The 22,964-nt window shown below is 39.8% G+C and overlaps 1 protein-coding gene across 20 annotated transcripts in view; it reads left to right on the top strand.

The window, feature by feature from the left end:
* Positions 1-22,964, top strand: part of OSBPL6 (oxysterol binding protein like 6) — a 219,020-nt gene that overhangs the window by 152,001 nt on the left and 44,055 nt on the right. For 12 of the 20 annotated variants that reach the window (XM_002685263.6, XM_024979932.2, XM_010801872.4 and 9 more), the window contains 8 exons: positions 1,957-2,079; positions 4,908-4,961; positions 6,016-6,129; positions 6,247-6,417; positions 9,308-9,440; positions 15,339-15,442; positions 15,998-16,090; positions 20,510-20,584. In XM_002685263.6, the coding sequence (XP_002685309.2) occupies positions 1,957-2,079; positions 4,908-4,961; positions 6,016-6,129; positions 6,247-6,417; positions 9,308-9,440; positions 15,339-15,442; positions 15,998-16,090; positions 20,510-20,584 (867 nt within the window). The remainder of the gene's footprint in view (positions 1-1,956; positions 2,080-4,907; positions 4,962-6,015; positions 6,130-6,246; positions 6,418-9,307; positions 9,441-15,338; positions 15,443-15,997; positions 16,091-20,509; positions 20,585-22,964) is intronic. The other 8 variants (XM_059877931.1, XM_059877911.1, XM_059877908.1 and 5 more) reach the window with 3 other exon arrangements.

The following is a 22,964-nucleotide window of genomic DNA, read 5'->3' as shown; positions in this document are numbered from 1 at the left end:
TGGATTAGTTCTCAGGGGTGGTGGTGGTTGTGGGCTTGGGCTTCAGTCAGATGCTGAAGCATGGTGCTGGCTTCAGAAGCCAGGAGTATCTCCTAGGCTTAATGATGTTAGCATGAAGCAATGTTCAGCCACATCTCCTGGAAACAATTTTCTGTGAAAATCCCACTCCATTTACACGTATTTGGACTTAAACATAGATTTGACTCAGCCATAGAGCAAGTGGGCTTCCCTGGTGGCTCAGATGGTACAGAATCTGCCTGCAATATGAGAGACCTAGATTTGATGCCTGGGGTGGAAAGATCCCCTGGAGGAGAGCATGGCAACCCACTCCAGTTTTCTTGCCTGGAGAATCCGCATAGACAGAGGAGCCTGGCAGGCTACAGTCCACAGGGTCTCAAAGAGTCGGACACAACTGAGCTACTAAGCACACAGCAGAGGGCAAGCAGCTTCTGAGATGAAAGGAGAAGACAGAAGAAAGAGGCATGGATGGTAAATAGGCAGCCCTCTCCCCTCCCATCTCCGTGGCTGATGTCAGGAACTGACTATGGCCCTTGGCCCCTGGGTCCTGTCAGAGCCTCACAGTCCTTCAGCAGACTCTGGACAGCCACCACCCAGACCCTGGGCTGGCAAGTCCATCTGCCGTAAGATAGAACCCCTTGCCATTCCTGCTGAAGCCTCTGTGCTGTAGTCTAAAGAAGATTGCTGATAGGACACCCCTCAGAAGGCAGCTTCCTGAGTCAGTTTTGGTTAGTTTGTTCTGCAGAGAGGCCTGCCCTGATCCGTGAAGCTGCATCCAGCTTTCCAGAGCTGAGGTGGCCAAGCAGGTTGTGCTGAGAGATTTTGCTTCCCTGCTCCATGGGCAGGATTGCAGCAGTCATGCATGCGATGTGACCTCATTGTTCCTGCCTCTACTTCTGCTTGAGTGAGCCCCAAGCCTGAGATCTAGAACACGAGTGTTTGCCAGGTCAGCAATTACTATAGAGCTGCCTGGGTCCTTGGAAATTACCTGGTCTGGGGATTTTAAAGCCCAAGATGTTGCTACACAGCAGCTGTCCAACATGGAAGCAGACCCAGGGGAACTGTGGCAGACTGAAGGCAGGCTGCCATCCCCCAGGGCAGGACCAATGTTGCCAGATCTTAGGCTTCCACAAACACTAGAAATCTGGATTTTTAAAGTCTGAAATCCTCTGATTTTTAAATACTGACAACTCATTTTAAAAGCTTTTTTAAAAAACAACATAGATGAACAGAACATATCTTATGGAAGAGGAAACCATGATTGAGTCTGTTTTTAACAGAGGAGGGTGATAATATGGACTCTAGAAGCTCAGATTTTTGGCTGTGCAGTCGGGCGTTCTTTCCACGGGCTCCCAAAGGTGTGTGTTTCTCACAACGTGTGTCTTCAAAAGCACTTACTTCTGGGTGGGTATTTGGCAAGCGGGGCATTTTATGCTCACTCGGAAATGTCAGCAGCCTCACCAAGAGGAAACAGATGCCCACAGCGCTGCTCTTCAGCCTAACAGGTTGTGGGCCACTTAGGCTGCTGCAGCCTTTTCATTTCTACAGAAAGCCAGGCCCACACGCTAATTGAACATGTTTCATCAAAATGATCTTATTTTAAAACTTTAATGTGCCTCTGTCCCCAGAGATGAACTGCCTGGAAAAGTGCATTTTAAATCTTGTGAGTGCAGGCAATCAAAACCATTCTACCCCAGACTTCACCTCTGTCCAGCTCATTTCTGATGGCCTGCATTCTTCCAGGTATACCCAGGAACTTGCTCTCACTTCAGTTATAAGTGCATAGCTGTGTGTGATGTTACAGAACGCTCCAGAATGATGTTCATACTTCTGATGGGTTGAGTGCTGTTTCAAAAGCAACTTCTACCTAGGAATTTGCTTTAAGTGTGTCGTCAAACACTGAGAAATATGTGATTTGTTTTTCTTCTTTTCTCTTAGGAAGCTGACAGCTGGGAAATTATAGAAGGACTGAAAATAGGCCAAACCAATGTCCAGAGACCAGACAAACATGAAGGTTTTATGCTAAAGAAGAGAAAATGGCCTTTAAAAGGCTGGCACAAGGTAACATTTTCATCACATTCATCTTCATTTCATCTTCATATCATCTTCATAATTAGAGAGGCTCTTACTTGGTGTCACTAAGTGGTTATACAGCTTTATTTACTTCCCTGGTGGCTCAGATGGTAAAGCGTCTGTCTACAATGAGGGAGGCCTGGGTTCGATCCCTGGGTCGGGAAGATTCCCTGGAGAAGGAAATGGCAACCCATTCCAGTACCCTTGCCTAGAAAATCCCATGGACAGAGGAGCCTGGTGTCCATAGGGTAGCAAAGAGTCGGACACAACTGAGTGACTTCACTTCACAGCCTTATTTTAACCATAAAGCTGCAACCTATCGTATCTATTTAAGTCAGAGTTCTGTAATGTCTGTAAGCAGAGAAAAAATATTTTACATATTTAAAATCCAGTTTAGACATACTGTTGTGTACTCTGCTTTTTAAACTTAAATTAGGATAAATATGTTCTTATTAAATATTCTTATAATTCTAAGCTGCTTCAAATTCATGCATGTATTTCATCAGATGGATTTATGCTATATATCCCACCACTACTGAGCCAATTTCTATTTTCATGTGTATACATGTGTCTGATTTTTTACTGTATGATGTTGTGATGAAGATTCTTATACATTAATTTCCATTTAAGTTCTTGGAGTAAATTCCTAGAATTATTGTTTGCCAGTGCAAAACTAAAGATGGAAAATCACTTGTCTTGGAAGTTTGTCTACTGCCCTTTAATATATATGGTGTATTCCTCTCTCCCCAACTCCACATAATTTTTCCATCTTCCAGTTTTAATTATGAAGAAAATATTTTGCACTGTATTGTTGCAATGACCTGAGTAGCAAGAATTCTGGACACTTAGGAGAAGCAAGCTGTACTCTGTTTTCAAGACAAGCCTTTGGATAGACCACCAGGATCTATCTAGAATCACTGGAAGAACAGGTTCATTACTTGCTACATGTGCTGATGGATTTCATCTCAAGGCAGATGGATTTGGGGGTGCAAATGGAGTGGTGGTTGCTGCCCATTGGCTCAAAAATGGAGGTTATGGATTATAACGTCCTTAAGGAAATGTATTTTTTGCAAATTAAGGAAAGGACTTAAAAATTAACAGATGGGAAATGTTGCCTCAACTCCCCATCTCTGAGGATGGGATAAAAGCAAATCAAAGAGTCTTCTTCTTTCTCACTTGTCAGAAACCTTGGCAGTCTCCTCGAACCCATAATATTATACCAGTACCAGGAAGCTCTCTCCACCCTTGATCTCTCTTGGATTTTGGCCAACTGGCCTTACACCTTCCTGGAAGTACCTTTGCCTTTCATTCCGACCTTCCCCCTTTGCAGTTCCTCAAATCAATGGCCTTGCTTATCTCCTCCCCATGACCATCCTATAGGTTATCTCTGCTAGAATTCTTTGATAGATAGAAATGGAAAAATAGAAGAAAGGGGTCAAAGAAACACATTTATCTGAATTGCTGACTTTAATTTAGCACTCTCAGTGCATGTTTCAGCAAAATTGGCTGTGGTTCAGCAGCAGCTGTCTCTGGATCTTCCCTTAGAAAATTTTACTACATGAGCAGAAGTACGTCCTCCCTTGCGTCTCCTTTGCTCCTGGTCTGTGATCCTGTATTTATTCAAGCATCAGTCCATTTGATTGCCCAAGTCATAGGCCATCAAAAAATCAAGTAGTTTTCAGCTGTAGAGATCCTTTCTTGCGGTGCTTACTTGTTGCCCCCTAGATCTGTAACAAAGGGGTTACACTGGCCTTCTGTGAGTTGTGTATAGGGTGTCTGCAGGCCCGACTGCCTGTCACCTCAGCAGCCTAGAGTTCCTAAGTCACATAAAAACTTCCCAGCCGAGTAGTTTACCAGCCACAGTAATTTACCTGCATCTGTGGAGACTAGCGGACCCTGGACCCGTTGTGTGACTGGGTCATGGGAGCTGTTTGTGCTCCTGTCAATTGTCCATGGAAAGGAAATAAACCACAAAGAGCTCCTGAGGTTTGTGGATCAAAAATAGCTAGATTCATTTGGACTGGACCAGGAGTATCTTGGAAGAGACAGAAACCACTCCACGTATATATATTTATTCCCCCTTAAGAGAGTTTAGAAATAATTTTTAATCTGCTTTACTAATAGTGAAATGGAAGTACTTTTCTAAGTGGAGATGCAAGCATATTGATAAGGCTACTTTTTAAACTTTCCAGATAATTCATTATTCATAGCTCCAGTCCACTGGCTTCTATTTACAGACCTGGGTATTTTCAGAATTATCGGTGGTAGCTAGGGAAAGTCAAGAATTGACCTCCAAGGTGGAAAAGTAAACAGTTAGTCAAGTTCCTCACGGAATCACAGTGACCTAACTCAGTTTATTCTCATTTCTTACTTTGAAAAACACCCAAGTGTAGTTTATTCAGAAAGTCCTAGATATAGGCTCTGATGTCACCCCCATTAAGAAAAACCGTGGTGATGGGGGAGATCCCTGTGGTCCACTGGTTAGAATTCAGCACTTTCAGTGCTGTGGCCCAGGTTCAGTCCCTGGTCAGGGAACTGAGACCCCACAAGCTGTGCGGTACAGCCAAAAAGAAAAGACAAGAAAAACTGCGGTGAAAGAGTTCATCCCCATTGGATTATGTGTAAAAGAACCCTACGAGCTCAGATTTCCTTACCATTTCATGTGACTGGCTGTGGCCAGGTGCACTAAATTCAAATACATGGAAATGGTCAAACGTATTGATTACTAAGTACCAAGCAATATTAGACCCACACTTGTGAATGTTTTATGTAATTAAAAATACTGATAGTAACTGGGGACTGTTTGGTTGTTGCAGCGTTTTTTTGTCCTGGATAATGGAATGTTAAAGTATTCAAAGGCACCACTTGATGTAAGTAGACAAAAAGATTTGTTTCGAATTCTGCTTGAAGTGAGTCAGCACCGCAGTGTACAAGTATTGTGCCATAGTTTTCTATGTGTTTCTGTGCCTGTAAGACTTAACAACCTACCAAACTTCCATGTTGCATGGAAGGTGTGTTTTATGCTTATGTTCAAACTAGCATAAAATCTCAAACTGCCGCATGAAAATTTAACTGTTGTAATGTATGCTGTTAAAAACAGAAGCTTAAACCTAAAAGTCACCAACTAACAAAAATCACCCTTTCTGTCTTAGAAAACTCAAGTAGACTTTTTTCCCTGCATTTCTCAATAAACTATGCTTTATGTGCTTTTTCTGAGATTTAGCATGTGTTCTTACTGATGTTTTTTTAAGATTTATCTATGGACTTCATTTCTGTTTCATACATTCCTTTATCTTGAGCATCCCAGCTCTAAAATTATTCCAAATTACTTTTCTTTAATACCAAAAGTTATTGTTTGCATGCAAAACTGGAAAACGCTCTCCTTCTTATCATTGTGTGTGGGAGAAATAACAGAGGGCTTAGATTTCAGTTCTGACCCTAGCTCCTTCATGAGTCAGCTATGTGTCCTTGATCAGATGAGGGCAACCAGAAGATGAGCTGACTGCTCTGTGCACTCAATCCCAACTGCCCATTTCTACCCTGCGGCTGTCTGCTAGCTGATTACTTGGGTATGTTTGGGGTTGTAGGTCAAAGATGGACCATAGTTATTTTAGGAATCAGAAAAAGTATCTTAGGATATAAACTGTGTAATCTAGAATTACAAAGAATTGACATTATAGTTACACCAAAACAAGAATGAGATGAATAGTCTTACTTATTGAAATTGGCATGAAGTCACTGCAACTTCAGCTGTCCTCAAATTGAGGACCTTAACTTCAGAACCTTATCCATTTCCTCTCTGTTCAGGAGGTGTGATCTTCCATCTCCTGTAGGTAAATGAGAGTTTACATTAAGCTCACTTCAGTACAGAAACACATCAGATCACATACCCTTCCAGCCTTTTAACCAGTCTTTTGATTTCAGATCCAAAAAGGGAAGGTCCATGGAAGCATCGATGTGGGACTCTCTGTCATGTCAATTAAAAAGAAAGCTCGGAGAATAGACCTTGACACAGAAGAACACATCTATCATTTGAAGGTAAAGATGCCTTTCGAGGTTTCTCTGCCAATATCTGGGGAAATCATTTGCCTAGACTAGTGGATAGACAGGAGATTGGCTTCACCATTACCTGTTCCTCTTTTTCAATTGTTGTAGGTGAAATCCCAGGACTGGTTTGATGCATGGGTCTCCAAACTGCGCCATCATCGATTGTATCGGCAGAATGAAATTGTGAGATCACCACGAGATGCTAGTTTTCACATATTTCCTTCAACCTCCACAGCTGAATCCTCACCAGCTGCTAATGTTTCAGTTGTGGATGGAAAGGTATGACTTCGTTATGTAAAAGTCAGCCCAGAAATTGCTTGGAAGATTATGCAGACATATTTACGGAGTCTCATTTGACAAACCAGGAGGAGAAGGTTGGCTTTGTAAACTAACTCTCAGAAGACAACTTTGATGCCATTTAGCATCAAAGTTAATTACAAGTATAGAATAGATTAGATGGAAATGTGGATCACCAAGAGAATTAACAGTTACTTTTCCTATGAATGGACTACATCTTAATTTTACATGGCTTTATAAGCATATTAGAGAGTAGAGTGAACATTTGGTTAATCAACACCTAGAAATCAATGTCTTCCTGGGTGGTAATAAGAAGACCACAGTGTTTTCAGAATGAAACTTGCTTTTTTGCCTTGAGCTGTAATATATACATGACCACGAAAGAGACCAGTGAATTTTCCCATGATAAGGCAAGTGGGCTAGAGATTGCGACAGTAATATAAGTAGTGGCCTATTTGAGACTAGGCACTGTGTTAAGCGTTGGACATTCATTCATCTCTAGTCTTTAATATAGCCAAAGCTCAGAGACAGTTAAGAATTTTTCCAGAAGATATTATCAGCTGAGTCTTCATCTCAGCTCCATCTGACTCTTCATCTTTGTTTCCAAAATCAGTGTATTTTCCATTGTACCAGATTAAGGGAGGCTGAAGCTATTCTTTGGGCTGTTTTTTTCTGTGTTGAAACACTAGAGGTGTTGCCTGTTAAAAACCAAGGTTAAGTCAGTGGAACAGGGAGAGAGCTGTTTTTGCCTTTGCTGCAATAATTAGGTTTTCTGAACCATAGCCACATTGCACTACCCAGGATTCTTCCAGTTTCTTACTTGGCACCTGATATTGAGAATAGAGACATCTGTGAACAACTGGCTGCCACAGGGAACTGAGTTTAAGTGCGTTTCAGTGAAGGTTCTGCTTTTCTCTGTTTTCCTACATAGGGATGTATGGACTAACATATATCCAAGTTTCCTTACAAAGCATTGAAAAACCTCATGGGGTAACTGGAAGACTCATCAAATCAGATTAAATTAAATACAGCTGTATTTAGCTATTGCTGTTTTGATGGAAATTACTTAAGTAATTTTTGTTAAATCCTGTTAATCATATTTGGTTGACCCAACAATTCATTCAGGTTTTTCCATAACATCCTACAGAAACACCCAAAAGAACTTTTTGACTAACCCAGTATTTCACAAGGCTCTCAGACATATTTCATTCTGGAAAATCCCTCTCCTAGAAACAGGGTGTTGGATTAACCCTAATACTAACTACTTCTGAAATATAAGGAAATGAATCAATTGTTGTTAGTCACTAAGTCATGTCCAACTCTTTTGTGACCCCATGGACTATGTAGCCTGCCAGGCTCCTCTGTGGGATTTTTCAGGCAAGAATACTGGAGTGGGTTGCCATTTCCTTCTCCAGAGGACTAATGAATCAGTAAATCGGGGTTATTAGGGAACAGGGCACTTACTGAGTAACACACACAAGATGTTCAAGATAGTCCCCAAGATTCTCTGGGCTTCCTGTGTTCTCATCACAAAGTGGAATGAATCCCAGAGTTAGTCCAAGTTAAACAAGAAATGTATTCTAGATGGATATTAAATATATATACATATTTAATCATTTGGTTCTTCCAGATTCTGCCTGTGTCTTTGGCACAGAGTGTTGACAAAAGATGCATTATTTTCATCTCTTGTGTTATGTATTAAATAACTTGGGTGACATCTGAGACTGGAGAACTGAAACCAAATCCTCCCCATTGTTTGCCTTGGAATAAGAAAGGGCTTCAGCTCTGGTTTTCATAGATGTATTGCTCTCATTACAAACGACATACCTCTAAGATCTAACTCAGTGAAAGATTTCCATTGCATTTATCAAAATGCAATAAAGAGTGAAAAGAGCTTTTTATCACTTTGCTTGCTTTCTAGGCATCAAATAATGAGATTCCAGAATGTTAATTGCTTTGTGGCCCTGTGCGGGTGATAAATAAATCTGGGTTTGCTAAGCATGCGCATCCTTCACTTCATAATGATTTACAAGAGACACAATCAGTTGTAATTGAATATTAAAGTCAAGTATGGAGTTTTAAAATTTTTTGAGGTTTAGGGGAATAAGTTTCTGCTTTTTTCTTGGAGTATTTCTCACACTCACTTTAATATCTACATACTTCATACAACTTTATTTCACATAGAATCTCTTTAATAGAAAGTCTGTCAGCTATAACTTGCCAAGGCTGCCTCTTTTTTTTACCATGCTGTGTGGCTTATAGAATCTTACTTTGCTGGCCAGGGATAGAACCCAGGCTCCCGTCAGTGAAAGCACCAAGTCCTCGCCACTGGAGTGCCAGGGAATTCCCAAGACTGCCATTTTATATGTTACAGTTTTCAGTATGCAATGTCATGCTGAATATGCAGTTTTCAATATTTTGATGGAAAGGATGCTTGCTGGTGCATAATGTATTTAAGAATCACAAGTGGCTGATAACACCATGAGTTAGTCATAAGGGTACAGAGAGCTTTCAAAAAGTAAAGGCCTTCAGTCGTGAGTTGAGGACTACAAGAAGGACACTATCAACCATAACTTAGTGGGTAATTAAAAACCATTGAAAATTTGAGTTGGCAGGTCCTTGCAAGTATAACATTCTTAAGCACTGTCCGCTTCATTGTACGGTGGAGACGGCAGCTTAACGAGTGTTGTTATCACCTATGAATTTTGACTCCCCTGAGCTTGTACCACATTTAGCCAAGAGGCTTCTTACATATTTTGAGCTTGCCCTTTTCCCCCCTTGTTTAATGTCGCTTTGAGGACGCTAGTGTTCTTTTTAGTCACTTACATGTACTATTCCTGCCTAACCCTACACATTTTGCTGTTCGCTGTAGGTGCAGCCAAACAGCTTTCCATGGCAGTCCCCTCTGCCCTGTAGCAGCAGCCTCCCTGCAACCTGCACAACCGGCCAGAGCAAGGTGGCAGCCTGGCTACAGGACTCGGAAGAGATGGACAGGTGTGCAGAAGGTCAGTTCATGCCCGGTGTGGGCTCTCAGGGTGAGCCAACAAGACGGACACAAAAGGGGCAAATTGCGTGGGTCCCTCACCTTTCAGGTTTCTCTCCTGTCCATTCTCCTGCACCCTCAGAACTACTGAATCTGGTTTCACCCTTACGCTGACTCCCACCCACTGCAGCCCTCTCAGCTCCTTTCCTTAGCAGTTTCCTCTGGCTTCCTTAGCCTCCCACACCCTGCACCTGGGGGCAATCACCCAGCTGAGTGCTGCCTTGGGAGCACCCCCCGCCCTCTCTCCTGACAGTCCCCTAGGTCACTTACACGGCTGCTTCTCTGGTGCTCTATCTGGCCTGCAGAACAGTGTGTGTTCCCCAACTACCGGCAATAAATAGCCATGTTATACCGCATCTTATAGCCACCATTACCTGGTGGTGGTGTCCCACTCTGGATCAGTTACTGAATGCTCTGAACTAGTACACAATTCCTTCACTATACCATCTCTCAGCCTCTTGACCTGCAGAAGCTTTTTCCTTCCATGTCATGAACTTGAGCATGTTGGTTCAAACTGGATCCGCAGACCATTTCCAGTCTGTGAGACGGCTTTCATTTGACATTCAAAAACGAAAAGAAAAAAGAATAACAGGTATTTAATAAATCTAAATTGATTTAATTTTTAAATTATTTTTAGGCGATATTCAGCCTCTTTTTTTAATATTAAATTTTTTCCTTTATAAAGTTATGGTGAAATGTTACATTATTTTATGACCTCACTTAGAAAAATTGAAATTTGGTGATCTGTGTTCATGCCCTGACCAAAACAAATTTTTTTTTGCTCTACACATGCGTGAAGTCAAAGTCTGCGGCATTTTTATTAGTTCTCTCCACATCCCAAGCTCAATATTTATGTGAAAAATATGACTTTGAGGGGGATGTTATATTCATTAAGTGTGTCAAACTAACATTCCATTGAAATGGTTTTATTTGATTGTATACACAAAACACACAAATATTACTTTGCCTTTATGAACTTCAGGTTGGGGAAGAAGCTGAACTCACTGTCCTACATACTGAAGACTCGCTCGCCTCTTTGGCTGTGCCAGACAGTCAGCCTCTCCTCTACTTTTTGCCTCCTTGTACATGCTTGTGGCATTCAACCTGGCCACCAGCGTTGTTGAAAAGATGGAGACTGTCCACCAGGACAAAAGTGCATTCATGTGGCCAAAATAGATATTGGCCTTGATGCCAAGAAGCCCGTGACTGGTGGGGGATGTCTCTGTCTCTCTGCATGCTTCTAAATACTCTGTGGTCCATCCCTGTGCCCTTTCGCCAGCCTTGGGGGTGACCCTCCTTTCTCCCCATCCTGACCTCTCCACCTGTGTCCTCGTCCTGCCATTGTCTTCTTCAGGATTTAGCGGAGGAATGATCTCTTCTCTTGGGAACAACCTAAGTCTTTCCCACTTCCCTTGTTCCTGCTTGTAGACTCCAGCTTCTCTCCCCTAAGTTGACTTGGCCCTTATGACTCTATGGCAAAAGTGTTCTTGGCAACAAGAGGCCATCTGATTTCTGCTGTGTTTTCAAGCCTCGTCCTCTGACCCGCCCTGCAAGACCTTGTCTAATGGGCCTCCGCTTTTAGGTCCTGTGAAGTTTTCCCTTTTTTTCCAGTTGTTCCTCCTCTGTTTCACTGGGATTCTACTCTGGTCAGCCTTGGTTGTAGGGATGGTCAAGATTGAGTATTCTGCTTTTAGCTTCAGTAATAATAAGCACAGTTTATTGAGTGCTCATGTGGGTCGGGCACGGAGTTAAGTACTTTACATATGTGGTCTTTTATACGTTTTCACAATAGTACCAAGCAGGAATTACGAGCCACATTTTTCTAAATAGGAAAACCACAGCTCAGAGAGGTCGAGTAACTTGTCCATGTTACACAGCAAGTACTTGGCAGAGTGCAGGGCTAACCCAGATCAGCTTGATTCCAGTGACTATGCTCAGCGCTTCTGAAACAACAGGCACGCTTCCAGCCGCAGTCTCTATTATTATGACGATAGTGATGATAAGATGGTAGTGGTCGTGGTGGCAGTAGATAGGATGGGTCACGTCTTGTGCAGCAGATGCTGTTCTAGGGGTTTTATATGCATTGACTCATTTAATCCTCTCAGTGCTGCTTTACAGGTGAGAAAACATAGGCTCAGAGAAGTCAGGTCACTTTAACCAAGTTGACACAGCTAGTGACGGTGGAGCTGGGATTCAGACTCATGGTCTGACTCCGGAGCGTATGCTCTTCATCACTGTACCGTATTTCCCTCAAAAAGGCTGAACACTGTCTGTATCTCAGACCTCTGTACGCAGCCTGTGCTGCATTCCCAGCCACTTCCTGCACTGTTGACACTTTTATTAATGCACTTGGTCACACTCTCTTCTCAGCCTGTCAAAAACCAATTCTGTCTCCTCTGTGGAAACCGCCCCAGTTCCTGGATTCCCCTGTGTTTGTCAGTGCTGCTGTCATAACCACTCCTGAAAACTCTGTCATCTCTGCCCCTCCCAGCCTGTTCATCCCGCGGAGGCTGAGGTCGTTATTCCTTTGAAACCCACCCCGCCCCCACCTCTCCTCCTCATCTGCCTTCCTCTGGAATTCCATTTCTGCCAAGCTAACTCATGCTCTGTCTTTGCTCACTGGCCTCTGACTGGTACCGCACCTCACTCTCTTGCTCTGTGACTCCGTGGCTCTCAGAGGCTCCTGGGGAGCTGCTGCTCTTGGATGTGTTCACAGATGGTGCCAGCACTTAGCGGGCATCATTCCATTGCCCTTGGCTATGAGATATATGTATTACTGCTGCCCCCACTTTGCAGATGAGGAAAGTGAAATGCGTGGAGGTTAAGGAATCTTCCCAGTTATGCACTGCCCTGATGGAGAGGCTGGGGCTCCAGCCAACCCACAGCCTCCAGCCAACCCACATTTACTGATCCCAAAGACAAATCTTTGTTCACTACATAAAATATATAGTCCCTCAAGACCTCTATTTCTTAAAATAACTTTTTGCAAAAATCTCTTCAAGTGGTTTTCTGTGGACTCGGGCTGTAGTCCAAACTACTTAGCCCAGCATTTCACATCCAATTTTAAGCTTTCTTGCCCTGCCTACCCTTTCAACCTTGCCTTCCAGAGGCCAAATTGAACTTGCTATCTCCAGAGTGTCCTTGCACGTTCCTGCCTCCATGCCTTTGCACAGGCTGTTCTTCTCAACCTGCTGTGACTGCTCTGCCCTTCTCCATCTTCCTGTTTTTCTGAATCCTCTCTCAGTCCTCCAGACCCACAAAAGTTTCCACTGTGTTATCTACTCTGACAACCTCAAACCACAGTAACTATCCCTTTCTTGAACTACCACAGCACTTTGTTTTTGGTCTATTCTGATCATTTTAGAGAGTCCCATCATTGAGGTTGGTTGCAGTTCAGAAGTTCATCATGTAACATCTTCTTGAACCCATAACATTTATAGTTCCAGTACTTAAAGAGGTTAGCTATTCATGGGTCTGGATGTCTGTCAATCCATATCTCAAGTATGTAAGGGAGTTTCTTAGCTCTTGGAGAGCATTTTTTCTCACAGATGCAAAATGTTAAATTAGTATTTTATATGCCTTCCTTGTGTACCAGTATATCCATCACTAAAATGGGTACATAATAGTTTAAGGTACAGATTATTTATTGTATATATTTTCTTTAAACCAGAATGTAAATTCCATAAATCTTACTTTATCGCTATATTCCCTATGCTTAGCCCTGTGCTGGTTGCCTACTGTCTTCCTAACCAGCGGTACCCAAATGAAATAGTAAATGGATAACTTTGGATGTGCTCTGAGTGTGTAGTCATCAGTTGTGTCTGACTGTTTGCCACCCTTTGGATTGTGGTCCACAAGGCTCCTCTTTGTGTGGGATTTTCCAGCAAGAATATTGGAGTGAGCTGCCATTTCCTTCTTAGGGGATCTTCCTGACCCGGGAATCAAATCCGTTTCTCCTGCGTTGCAGGCAGATTCTTTACCTACTGAGCCATCGGGGAACCTTAATTAATTTAGTTATTGCACAATTGGATAACATATTTCTTTTATTTTTTTAATTTAACTTTTTATTTTATGTTGGAGTATAGTTGACTTACAATGTTATATTCATTTCAGCAAGGCAATTCAGTTATACATATACATATATTCACTCTTTCAGATTTTTTCCCCATATAGGTTATTACAGAATATTGGATAGAGTTCTTTTTAGGACAAAGTAGGGATGATGAGAAAATAAGTAAACCGGTATATACTTAAATTTTCAATTTTTTACTATTATAAACTATCTCAACAGTCCTTTATTGGCATAATTTTGCCTTTTTCCCAGATTCTAAAAATAGATTTAATCTTGATTTAATGAAATTCCAGAGATTTTTTAAAAAGGTATTTTTATTGTCTTGGGTAAATTTTTATAATCCTTATGTACAATCAGACACCTAGGCAAGGAGTAAAATTCTGCCAGGGATTTCATTTCTTCCATATTTTTTTTAAATTTTATTTTATTTTTAAACTTTACAAATTGTATTAGTTTTGCCAAATATCAAAATGAATCCACCACAGGTATACATGTGTTCCCCATCCTGATAGAAGTGTCAAGAAATGGTGAGGCTTGTTCCAAGTTAAGGCTCTAGAAGAATGATTAGACATAGTGCAATTAATATTCCATAAAGACAGTTTCTGGTTTTCATAGAATTTTCTCAGTTGCTACTTTCATTAAGAAGGTAAGAGAGTAAATATTAACTGTTACCACTCAACAGGTAAGAAAACTACAGCTGAGAAATTAAAATAAATCAATGTTTCCCAACCCTTAGTTTTGAATCCTTTTGCCTTCAATCAAATCCATTCTCTTTCCATTCTGTTAGAAAGGATTTTAAGCCCCATTTTTAGATCTCTATACTACCTACATACACCATTTGTATAGAATAATCACAGTTATTAAAGAAGAATGAATGTAAAATAGCAAATAGAATGCTTACTGGATAGGTAGTATTAGGCTATGTCCCTGTCAGCATGCTCATGGATGCAGTTTTAAGGCAAGTTAAAATGAGGTCTCTTTTCACCATCTTCTTTCTCCTCTTCCCTCCAACCCCTTCCTTCTTTCTTTGTACTGCTTTTCTCTCTCATCCCTTCCCTTTATCTTTTGTATTTCCTACCCATCCAAGCCACTTGTTTTATTTTCTTCATGGGGGAAATGGGAGGAGTATAATGGTGCTGCCTCCCCTGAAATGAGGAGGGAGTGATGGAAGGGTCCTGGCCTCCTCGGTACTCTCTTCTGCCGCCTCTGTTAGGTCATTTCCTCTCTTGAGGAATTTAAAGGCCACTGATGGCCAAGAGTTCCCTGGAAGAGCCACAGCAGCACTTGAACAGCTCACCCAGACTCCAGCCTAGGGCAGATGCTGCTGAGAGGTGGCGCCTGGGTGGGGCCTGGCCCCTATTGTATTGCTGCTGCCCTGCTCTCTGTAGGGTGTGCAGGGGTTCTGAGTCCTACACACGAAGACCTTCACAGCAGGTAGACACGTTCCTAACAGCAAAACTGAACCACCACTGAAGTTCCCTGGAGTGTGCTTCTAATGTGACAAAGGCCATCTCAGCAGAATCTCCCAATTTCACTGAGATTTTTAATAGCTTTCTACACTAATTGTTCATCTGTAAGAGTGGGTTTTGAACTCATCCAATAAATTATCAGTGGTTTTATGGTTCTAAACCAGAGAAGGGTCTGTTTTCTTTCATTTGCCAGTATCATCGTCCTTAAACATAAATCTACCTGATCATATTTGCCATAATTTGGATAGACTGCCTGTTATTATCATCACCACCACTTCCTGCCCAGTTGTAACATATTTTTATTTCTGATCTGTTTTAGACCTTGCACACTGCCAGTCGAACCTTGTGGAACTTAGCAAACTCCTGCAAAATTTGGAAATACTTCAGAGAACTCAGTCAGCACCTAACTTTACTGACATGCAGGTAAACATATTATAGCTGCTGGTCAAAGGAACTTAAAATATTCACTCAGAATTTTTACTGAATTGTTATATGAATATATAAGGCAATATTTAAAGGGATGTAACTGTAATACAGATTAGCTTATATTCTGGAGCTATTCTTAATAACTTTTTGAATCTTGGTGTCATTGTGTTAAGATGTCTTTTTTAAAATGTTGTACATTTGAATACAGACTAACTAGAAGTGAATATCTGAATCATTCTTCCACATTTATGTTGCATTAGAAATGATAATTATGAAGGTATAATTTGGGTACTGTAAGTACCCAATTATAGCAGAAAAACACCAAAGATCTCTAATCCTATTTTCATTTTGTATAGCAGAAAAAGATGTTTTGTTTTTGTCTCTGCTTTTAATACCCTTTATGCATCAGATGCACCTTCATCTCCTGGCTGGTTTGCTTTAGGTATCTAACAATGATTCTTTACTAACTTGCTGTGCTCTCTTTGTCTATGCCTGTATTATCTGTGTTAACTTAATAATGCTTTGTTGCTTTTAACTATTTATGCAATGTAGGCTAACTGTGTAGATATTTCAAAGAAAGACAAGCGGGTCACAAGACGATGGAGAACAAAAAGTGTCAGCAAAGATACAAAAATACAACTGCAGGTACAGACCTTACTTTTCCTTCATTCATATTTATAGATATTTTTTAAAATATTAGTATTTACATATCAGTTCTTAGAACTTTAAAAGTTTAAGCAACTCTTAACTGCTTTAAAGCTAGTGCTTCTCAAACTGAGTTATATTATCTAAAATAGTGAGAAATCTATTCTTATTTTGACATAAGTAAAAAGAATTTAAAAGAAAGCTTAAAATTATGTAATACGGCTTTCAAGTGGCATTTTCATTCTCAATTATGGCCTTTGAACCATTAAAACATATTTTAACAAAAAGTCACCTTAAAAATCTAGACTACAAATCAAATGGGTTGTAATGAACATTTATATATACTAAATCTTAAAGGAGCCTTGTATGTGTTAGTGTTGTCCAATGTTATATCTATCAATACATGACCTTTGTCCAATGTTTTATCTATCAATACATGAGATGAAGACTGCAATAGGTTAGAAATGAACAAACTTGGGTTCTAGTCTAATCACTGTGACTTCCTGGCAGTATAATCTCATTTATTTCTGTTAAATTGTCTGGGCTTCCATGAACTTCTGGGTAAAGTGATAGAGTTGCATTAATCGTCTCTGAATTACCTTTCAACTCTAAAATTCTGTGATTCTACAAAAACAGATATTATTGGCCATCAACAGTCAATTTTAAAATTTGAACTAACGTCTTCATGGTTCATAATAAATTTCCTTGAAATTCATTTAAAATAAGTTATATGAATAGTTGAAAAATTTTAAAGTAAGATCCTCTTATGTCATTGCATTGCAATGACATAAATAAATATGGTAAATAATAAAATATGGTAAAAGCCTACAACCTCTCATGTCAAAATTCATGTTACTTTGAAATCTTTAAGCTTGAAATTTTACCACTCCAGTCCTAACTATATATTAATATTATAAAGGACTCTTGCCCTGCACAATCAGAATTAGACTTCTTATCTTGCTTTTCTTTTTATTATGCTGTAAATCAATCTGTAACACAAAGAAGGACTGCTTTTTAGAATATTTCAGTGTCTTTTAAATAAGAACAATAATTCTTCCTTAATTCTGACTTTATTGATAACATTCTTTTAATTCTAAATGTGTAAATAACCAATTCTTTGTTACTTTGCTTACTAATCTGATTAATTTGAAAATAGATTTTTGCAAGCAATAAAGTTTTTTTTTTTTTTTTTTTTTTAGTTAGAATGTCCACATTGTGTGAACACAATTTTTTGTGGTCTTTTGTTCAGTATGTTTTTCTGTTTTTTCCCTTCTATTCAAAAAATTAATACTGTAGAGACAAATGTGCCAAATGATTTCACAAGGAAATTGCCTAAAATTGCTTTCCAGAGTACCATATTTTTGAGCAAGTGATTGTCTAGTTTTGTGTGTGTATTTTTAAAACATAGTATCTATGGTTATCATAGGCAGGGAAAGAGAACCTTAATTGTAAATAGAAAAACTGGAGAAGGCCAGCATCATAGGAACATGCACAGTTGTGGGTAGATACCATTTCAATCTGTGTTTTATAAGATAGCCCATTGAACATTTGCCATTCACAAGTACGGTCTGGAGTAGGTTGGTTCTCAGTGAGTGAGCACAGTAACACTGGCTGTCTTCTTACAGTTTCGAGGACCACCACAGTCACTGAGTCTTTTTTCCTGAAGGAAACAGAATGCCACTCTGAATAACCCTCCCATTCACAGGCTGTGCTTTTCACTGTGTGGAGAGTTTGATGAAGGTTTTTCTTTTTTTTTTAATCATCAAAAGCAGTTGTTCAAAAAGCAGGACAATATTCTTCTTTCATATTTATATCACATTTTGGGGTTGATTGTTTGTTCTTAAAGTTTCATTTATGTTCTGTTGCCTTGTTTCTATTTTGCCAGAGAGTGGCAAAATGGCCCTTGTGATTCTAGTTCAGTCATTTGGGGGAGAATTGAAATCATTTCATCCCCATACTCAAAGAAAGTGTTAAACTTTCAAAAGTAGGAAATTTAGTTCCAACTCCAGTGGAAATAAATAGATGAAGGGGTGGTGGTAAGCTGTTAACTGTTCCCAGAAAAACCTCACTTCCACTTGAATTGGTAAAACAAAGGATCGTAGGGTGAATGCTACAGAATTTAGTACAACTCCTAGACTTTTTCTGCTCACTCAAACCAGCGACCTTCCAAGACCCCTTAGAATGCTCATTCTCTATCACTGCGAAGTTACCAGAAGTTTCTTCACCATCATACCTTACTGGGGAACCATAAAAATCAGCCAGCGATGACTATGACTGATATGAATGTCATTACTCATCAGTTTTTTACCTACAGAACAGCATAGCATTTATTTTTGCTGTGATGGATTAAATATACCCACCACTTTCTCCCACCCTAATATGCATATTTCCTCCTCCTGTTTTAAATGTTTTTTGACCATTAGAACTGCATCTCATGGTTCCAAGTATTTGTTTTTAGTTCATAATTGTCTCACTACTTGCATCACTTTCTCTGAATGCGAGGCTATTTGTTGTAAATGGCTGATTTTTATCTTCTCCATCATTTGGAACGTTTAGTCCACCAGCCATTTATGGAGGAAATTTAAACTATCTTGTGGTGCTGGTGGCGGTGGTCATTGTTATTTCTGTTGTTGTTATGGATCTTGTTTTATGGAACTTGGTCTTTAGCATTCTGTAGTTGTAATTTTTAATACACAGAGATAATTATAAAATAGATCATTTAAAAAATTGACCTCAAAAAAGTAAAAACTGAAGAACATGTTAAACGAGATGTCTGACTGCTTATTCTTACATAAGTAAACTATTGATTTGAATGTGAATGTTAAAATTTGGACCACATTTCTACATGAAGCTACTGGCAAGCTAGCTCAAGAATCCATTGAGTAATTCATTGGAGGCAATAGGTGTCCTAGAAGTCTCTGTGGAATTACCTATTAGGAAAAATATTCCCTGTGTCCCAAAGTTCAAATTTCTGGTTCTAATAAAAATCTCGGTATCATCATTATGCAATAAAACAGTTTGGTTGTGTTTTAAATGAGTGGAGGATGGCAAGAAGAGAATTATTTTATAAGGGTTGCTGGAGAAGAGATTACTACTAGATTCCCGTGTTGCTAATAGCATGAATTAAATACTAGGTCCCTAGATATTGGAGAGAATGAGGTATGGGGTAGCAGATAAATATCTGTTGTCATTCATTCATCCTGGATATCACAGATGCTCAAATTACACTGAAGAGTAAAACTACATTCTTTCTCATTTTTTTTTTAACCACAGTAGGCATAAAGAAATTTTGTATAGAAATGTTTTGTCTGACACAGATTATGTATGTGTGTTTGTGTTCAATAATCATATACATATATGTACATAAAGGATTTGTGAAGATGGAAGAGAAATGTGAATGTAATTTGGAAAATTTGAAGAGAATTGGAGATATAAGAATTTAAAATATTTTTCTGTTGTCCAAAAAGACTAACACAGCCATGCTGGGTTTTTTTTTTTTTTTTCCCTCAGTCTGACTGTTATGTGACTCTGAAAACATTTCAGCTAATTGGAACTGAAATTAATTCTCACAACCTTGAAGAGTCAGGGTCTGTCAAATGCAGGCACAGTTGAGTTGATTAGAAGGAAATATTATTATCCCTTAATCCTGTCCACCAAAAAGAGAAGAAAGAAAGAAAAGCTCTAAGAGTCTTCTACTGGCGCATCACTAAATGAAACATATGCCTTCAGGTTTTCATAGCTGATTTTTATAGGTGTTGTCCCAACACTCTGAGGACATTGAGGTTTACCTTCCTATTCTATGGGGACTGGCTTCCTCCTTGGAAAATTCTTCAGTCAGAAAATCCCAATACCATTCTTAATACTGAATCCCAGAGACCTTTATAGGAGGAGAGAAAGTGGGGAGTTGAATATTCCTAGTATCCTTCCCCTTACTTTTTCCTCCCAGCAAGAAACAAACAATTCTTCCTGGCCAACAGAAGGCTCTCATGACAACCTGTTTGTTTTAGCCTTTGTATATTATTTATTTAGTCACCTTCCCCTGAACTTATTTTTTCCTTTGCTTCCATTTACTGAATGCCTTTTGGCTTCATATAACATGGCATTGCATGAATAAAACAAAAGGTACATTGATTTTACCTTGAAATCATAAGCTCTTCATCTCTTCATAACTTTCCATCTCCTTTTGGGGTAGGGGTTATGTTCAGCAAATAGATATAAGTGTTTGGGTGGTCTGCCATGATAAACTTTTCTCATGGCGTGACTGCTCCTTCAAGCTCTTTTCAATGCTAAGATTTAGCAAAAGTCAACTGCAGTTAAAAATTCTCCCTCTCCCTTGTCTGATTATCTTTCATCCTCCCATATCCCCCCCTCCCCCGTCCCGTGTTTTCTCCTCCCTCCTCTCCTCTCATTCACTGTCAGGAAGGGCCATCTGCGAAGGGCCAGTTCAGCACAACTCGGCGCCGGCAGAGGCTAGCAGCAGCAGTGGCTACAACAGTGAGTGGATTTCAACCTCCAGTGGGTGCTTAAAGAGAATGAGAAACTGTACTGGTGCCATCCCCTGCGCTAACGGTGCTGCTCGAGGGACCATCCAGCACAGCCCTCCTGGGTTGGCAGAGCTCGCACATGTTCTCTGACTGTCTGCGTGGCAGGCCTCTCACGCACACAGGCGTTTGGGTTTGCAATGGAAAACTATCATGTAATCCAGATCTCTACTCCTACTCTCAGTGTTAGAAACAGTTTAAATTCAAGGATGTATGTGGGATTTTCTTACATGGTGTGGGTTTTGGGAGGGGTTGGTTTTTGTTTGGTGTGGTTGTTTGCCATCCTGATCTTAGAACCTTTGCTAACTGATTTCGGTTTTTCTAAGAAAAGTCAGTTACTACAGACATAAGTTGTGCTGTTTTGGTCACAATGTGACTGTTTGAAAAGGATGTGAGGATAAAGAAATGAGAGGGTACAAAAAGGTGAATTTTGATGCTCTCTCTCAGTGGCTATGCAAACTTACACTTAGCAAAGGAAAATTGTTTCCTGGAAAGAATATTGAGCTGAAAATCAGAAAATATAGTGTGGAAAGGAGAAAACCACAAAGTTAAATGGTGTTTAATTCACATCTAGATGTTGGTTTGTTTGTTTTTTTTTTTTTTTAAGAGAGAATAGTATGGATATTAGGCGGATAGATGAAGTATTGAGATATATAAGGCAGATAATCAAAGCTTGCTTAGAATAGTGAACTATCCACATGGAATATGAAATAGAATATGTAAACACAAGAACCATATGCTGGATAAAAATACATCTTAATATGTGCTTAATCATAATCATAATATCCTATCAACTGTGTAAATACAGAGTTCTGAGTTCATAGCAAACATTAGTTTTTTGGCTATTATATAATATTTCTTGATTTATAGTCTTGCTCTTGCTGCTGGTGTATTTTAAGACTAAAATTGCTGAAAAATATGAAAAGATTTTGGTTGCATTCAAGAAGAATGGATATTGGTGTATGGATTGTTGGTTTTATGCTTCGTAACTAGTGACTGACTCTTGATTTATATGTGGGTACTTAGCTGGATTGTTTGAGAGACAGAAATGATTTTGATTATGAAATGAACTAGTGACTTGGAATTTATTAGCGAAGTGACTGAAACAGTTCTGTGAACATTTGAACAAAGAAATATTTTAAATTGATTTCACAGTTAGTGGCTATCTTACACATGTATTCAAATAAGATGAATAAAGTATCTAATACTGACACGGTAGCAGATTCTGACAATAAATACATGTAAAATCAATTTAAAAATTCTTAAATGTAACCTTTTATTTAAAAATTCAGAAATCCAACTGATTATTAGAGAACAGTATCTCAGTATGGAAAGGAAAGGTCAGTCATTTTATGAAAATACAAATGTTTCCTTAAATAATATATTTCTAAGATGGCATGAGGGAAGTGATTGTATGTCTACTATGTTCATTTTTTAATTGCAGATAAATATATAATGAATATAATAAAACTGAAATTGGAACCTATTTGACTAGAATAGGTTTATATTTTTTTATTTGGAAGTGCAAGAGAAAAAGATTTTGAAAGATGGAAGAATTAATGCTCACCTTCCCCCCAGGGAAATGGTGACGACAGAGGTGAAGAATAACTTAAAGCAACTAATGAGCAATGCTGGCACGTTTAGTCATGTATGCAGGAATAATTAGAGAAAATGGGGACTCGTAAACCTTCTAGGATCTGTACTTTTAATTCCATACCGGAGCAGAACAACATCTAGCAGGATCTAACAAAATCATTTCTGCCTCCCTCGGCCTCCTGACCCACATCTCAGCGACTTGTCATTGGCGACTCAGCCCTCCTGTTCCTTTGACTGCAGTGGTTCCCCTTAACTCCCTGTCATTCCTCCTCCCACAACTAAAATTCAGTTCAGTTCAGTTCAGTCACTCAATCGTGTTCGACCCTTTGAGACCCCCTGAATTGCAGCACGCCAGGCCTCCCTGTCCATCACCAACTCCCGGAGTTCACTCAAACTCATGTCCATCGAGTTGGTGATGCCATCCAGCCATCTCATCCTCTGTCATCCCCTTCTCCTCCTGCCCCCAATCCCTCCCAGCATCAGGATCTTTTCCAGTGAGTCAGCTCTTCACGTGAGGTGGCCAAAGATTGGAGTTTCAGCATCAGCATCATTCCTTCCAAAGAAATCCCAGGGCTGATCTCCTTCAGAATGGACTGGTTGGATCTCCTTGCAGTCCAAGGGACTCTCAAGAGTCTTCTCCAACACCACAGTTCAAAAGCATCAATTCTTCAGCACTCTGCTTTCTTCACAGTCCACTCTCACATCCATACATGACCACGGGAAAAACCGTAGCCTTG

Source organism: Bos taurus, chromosome 2, assembly GCF_002263795.3.
Source record: "Bos taurus isolate L1 Dominette 01449 registration number 42190680 breed Hereford chromosome 2, ARS-UCD2.0, whole genome shotgun sequence".
NCBI classification, from domain to species: domain Eukaryota; kingdom Metazoa; phylum Chordata; class Mammalia; order Artiodactyla; family Bovidae; genus Bos; species Bos taurus.
Note: the sequence above shows the minus strand (reverse complement) of the source record. Positions and strands in the feature narration are given on the sequence as shown.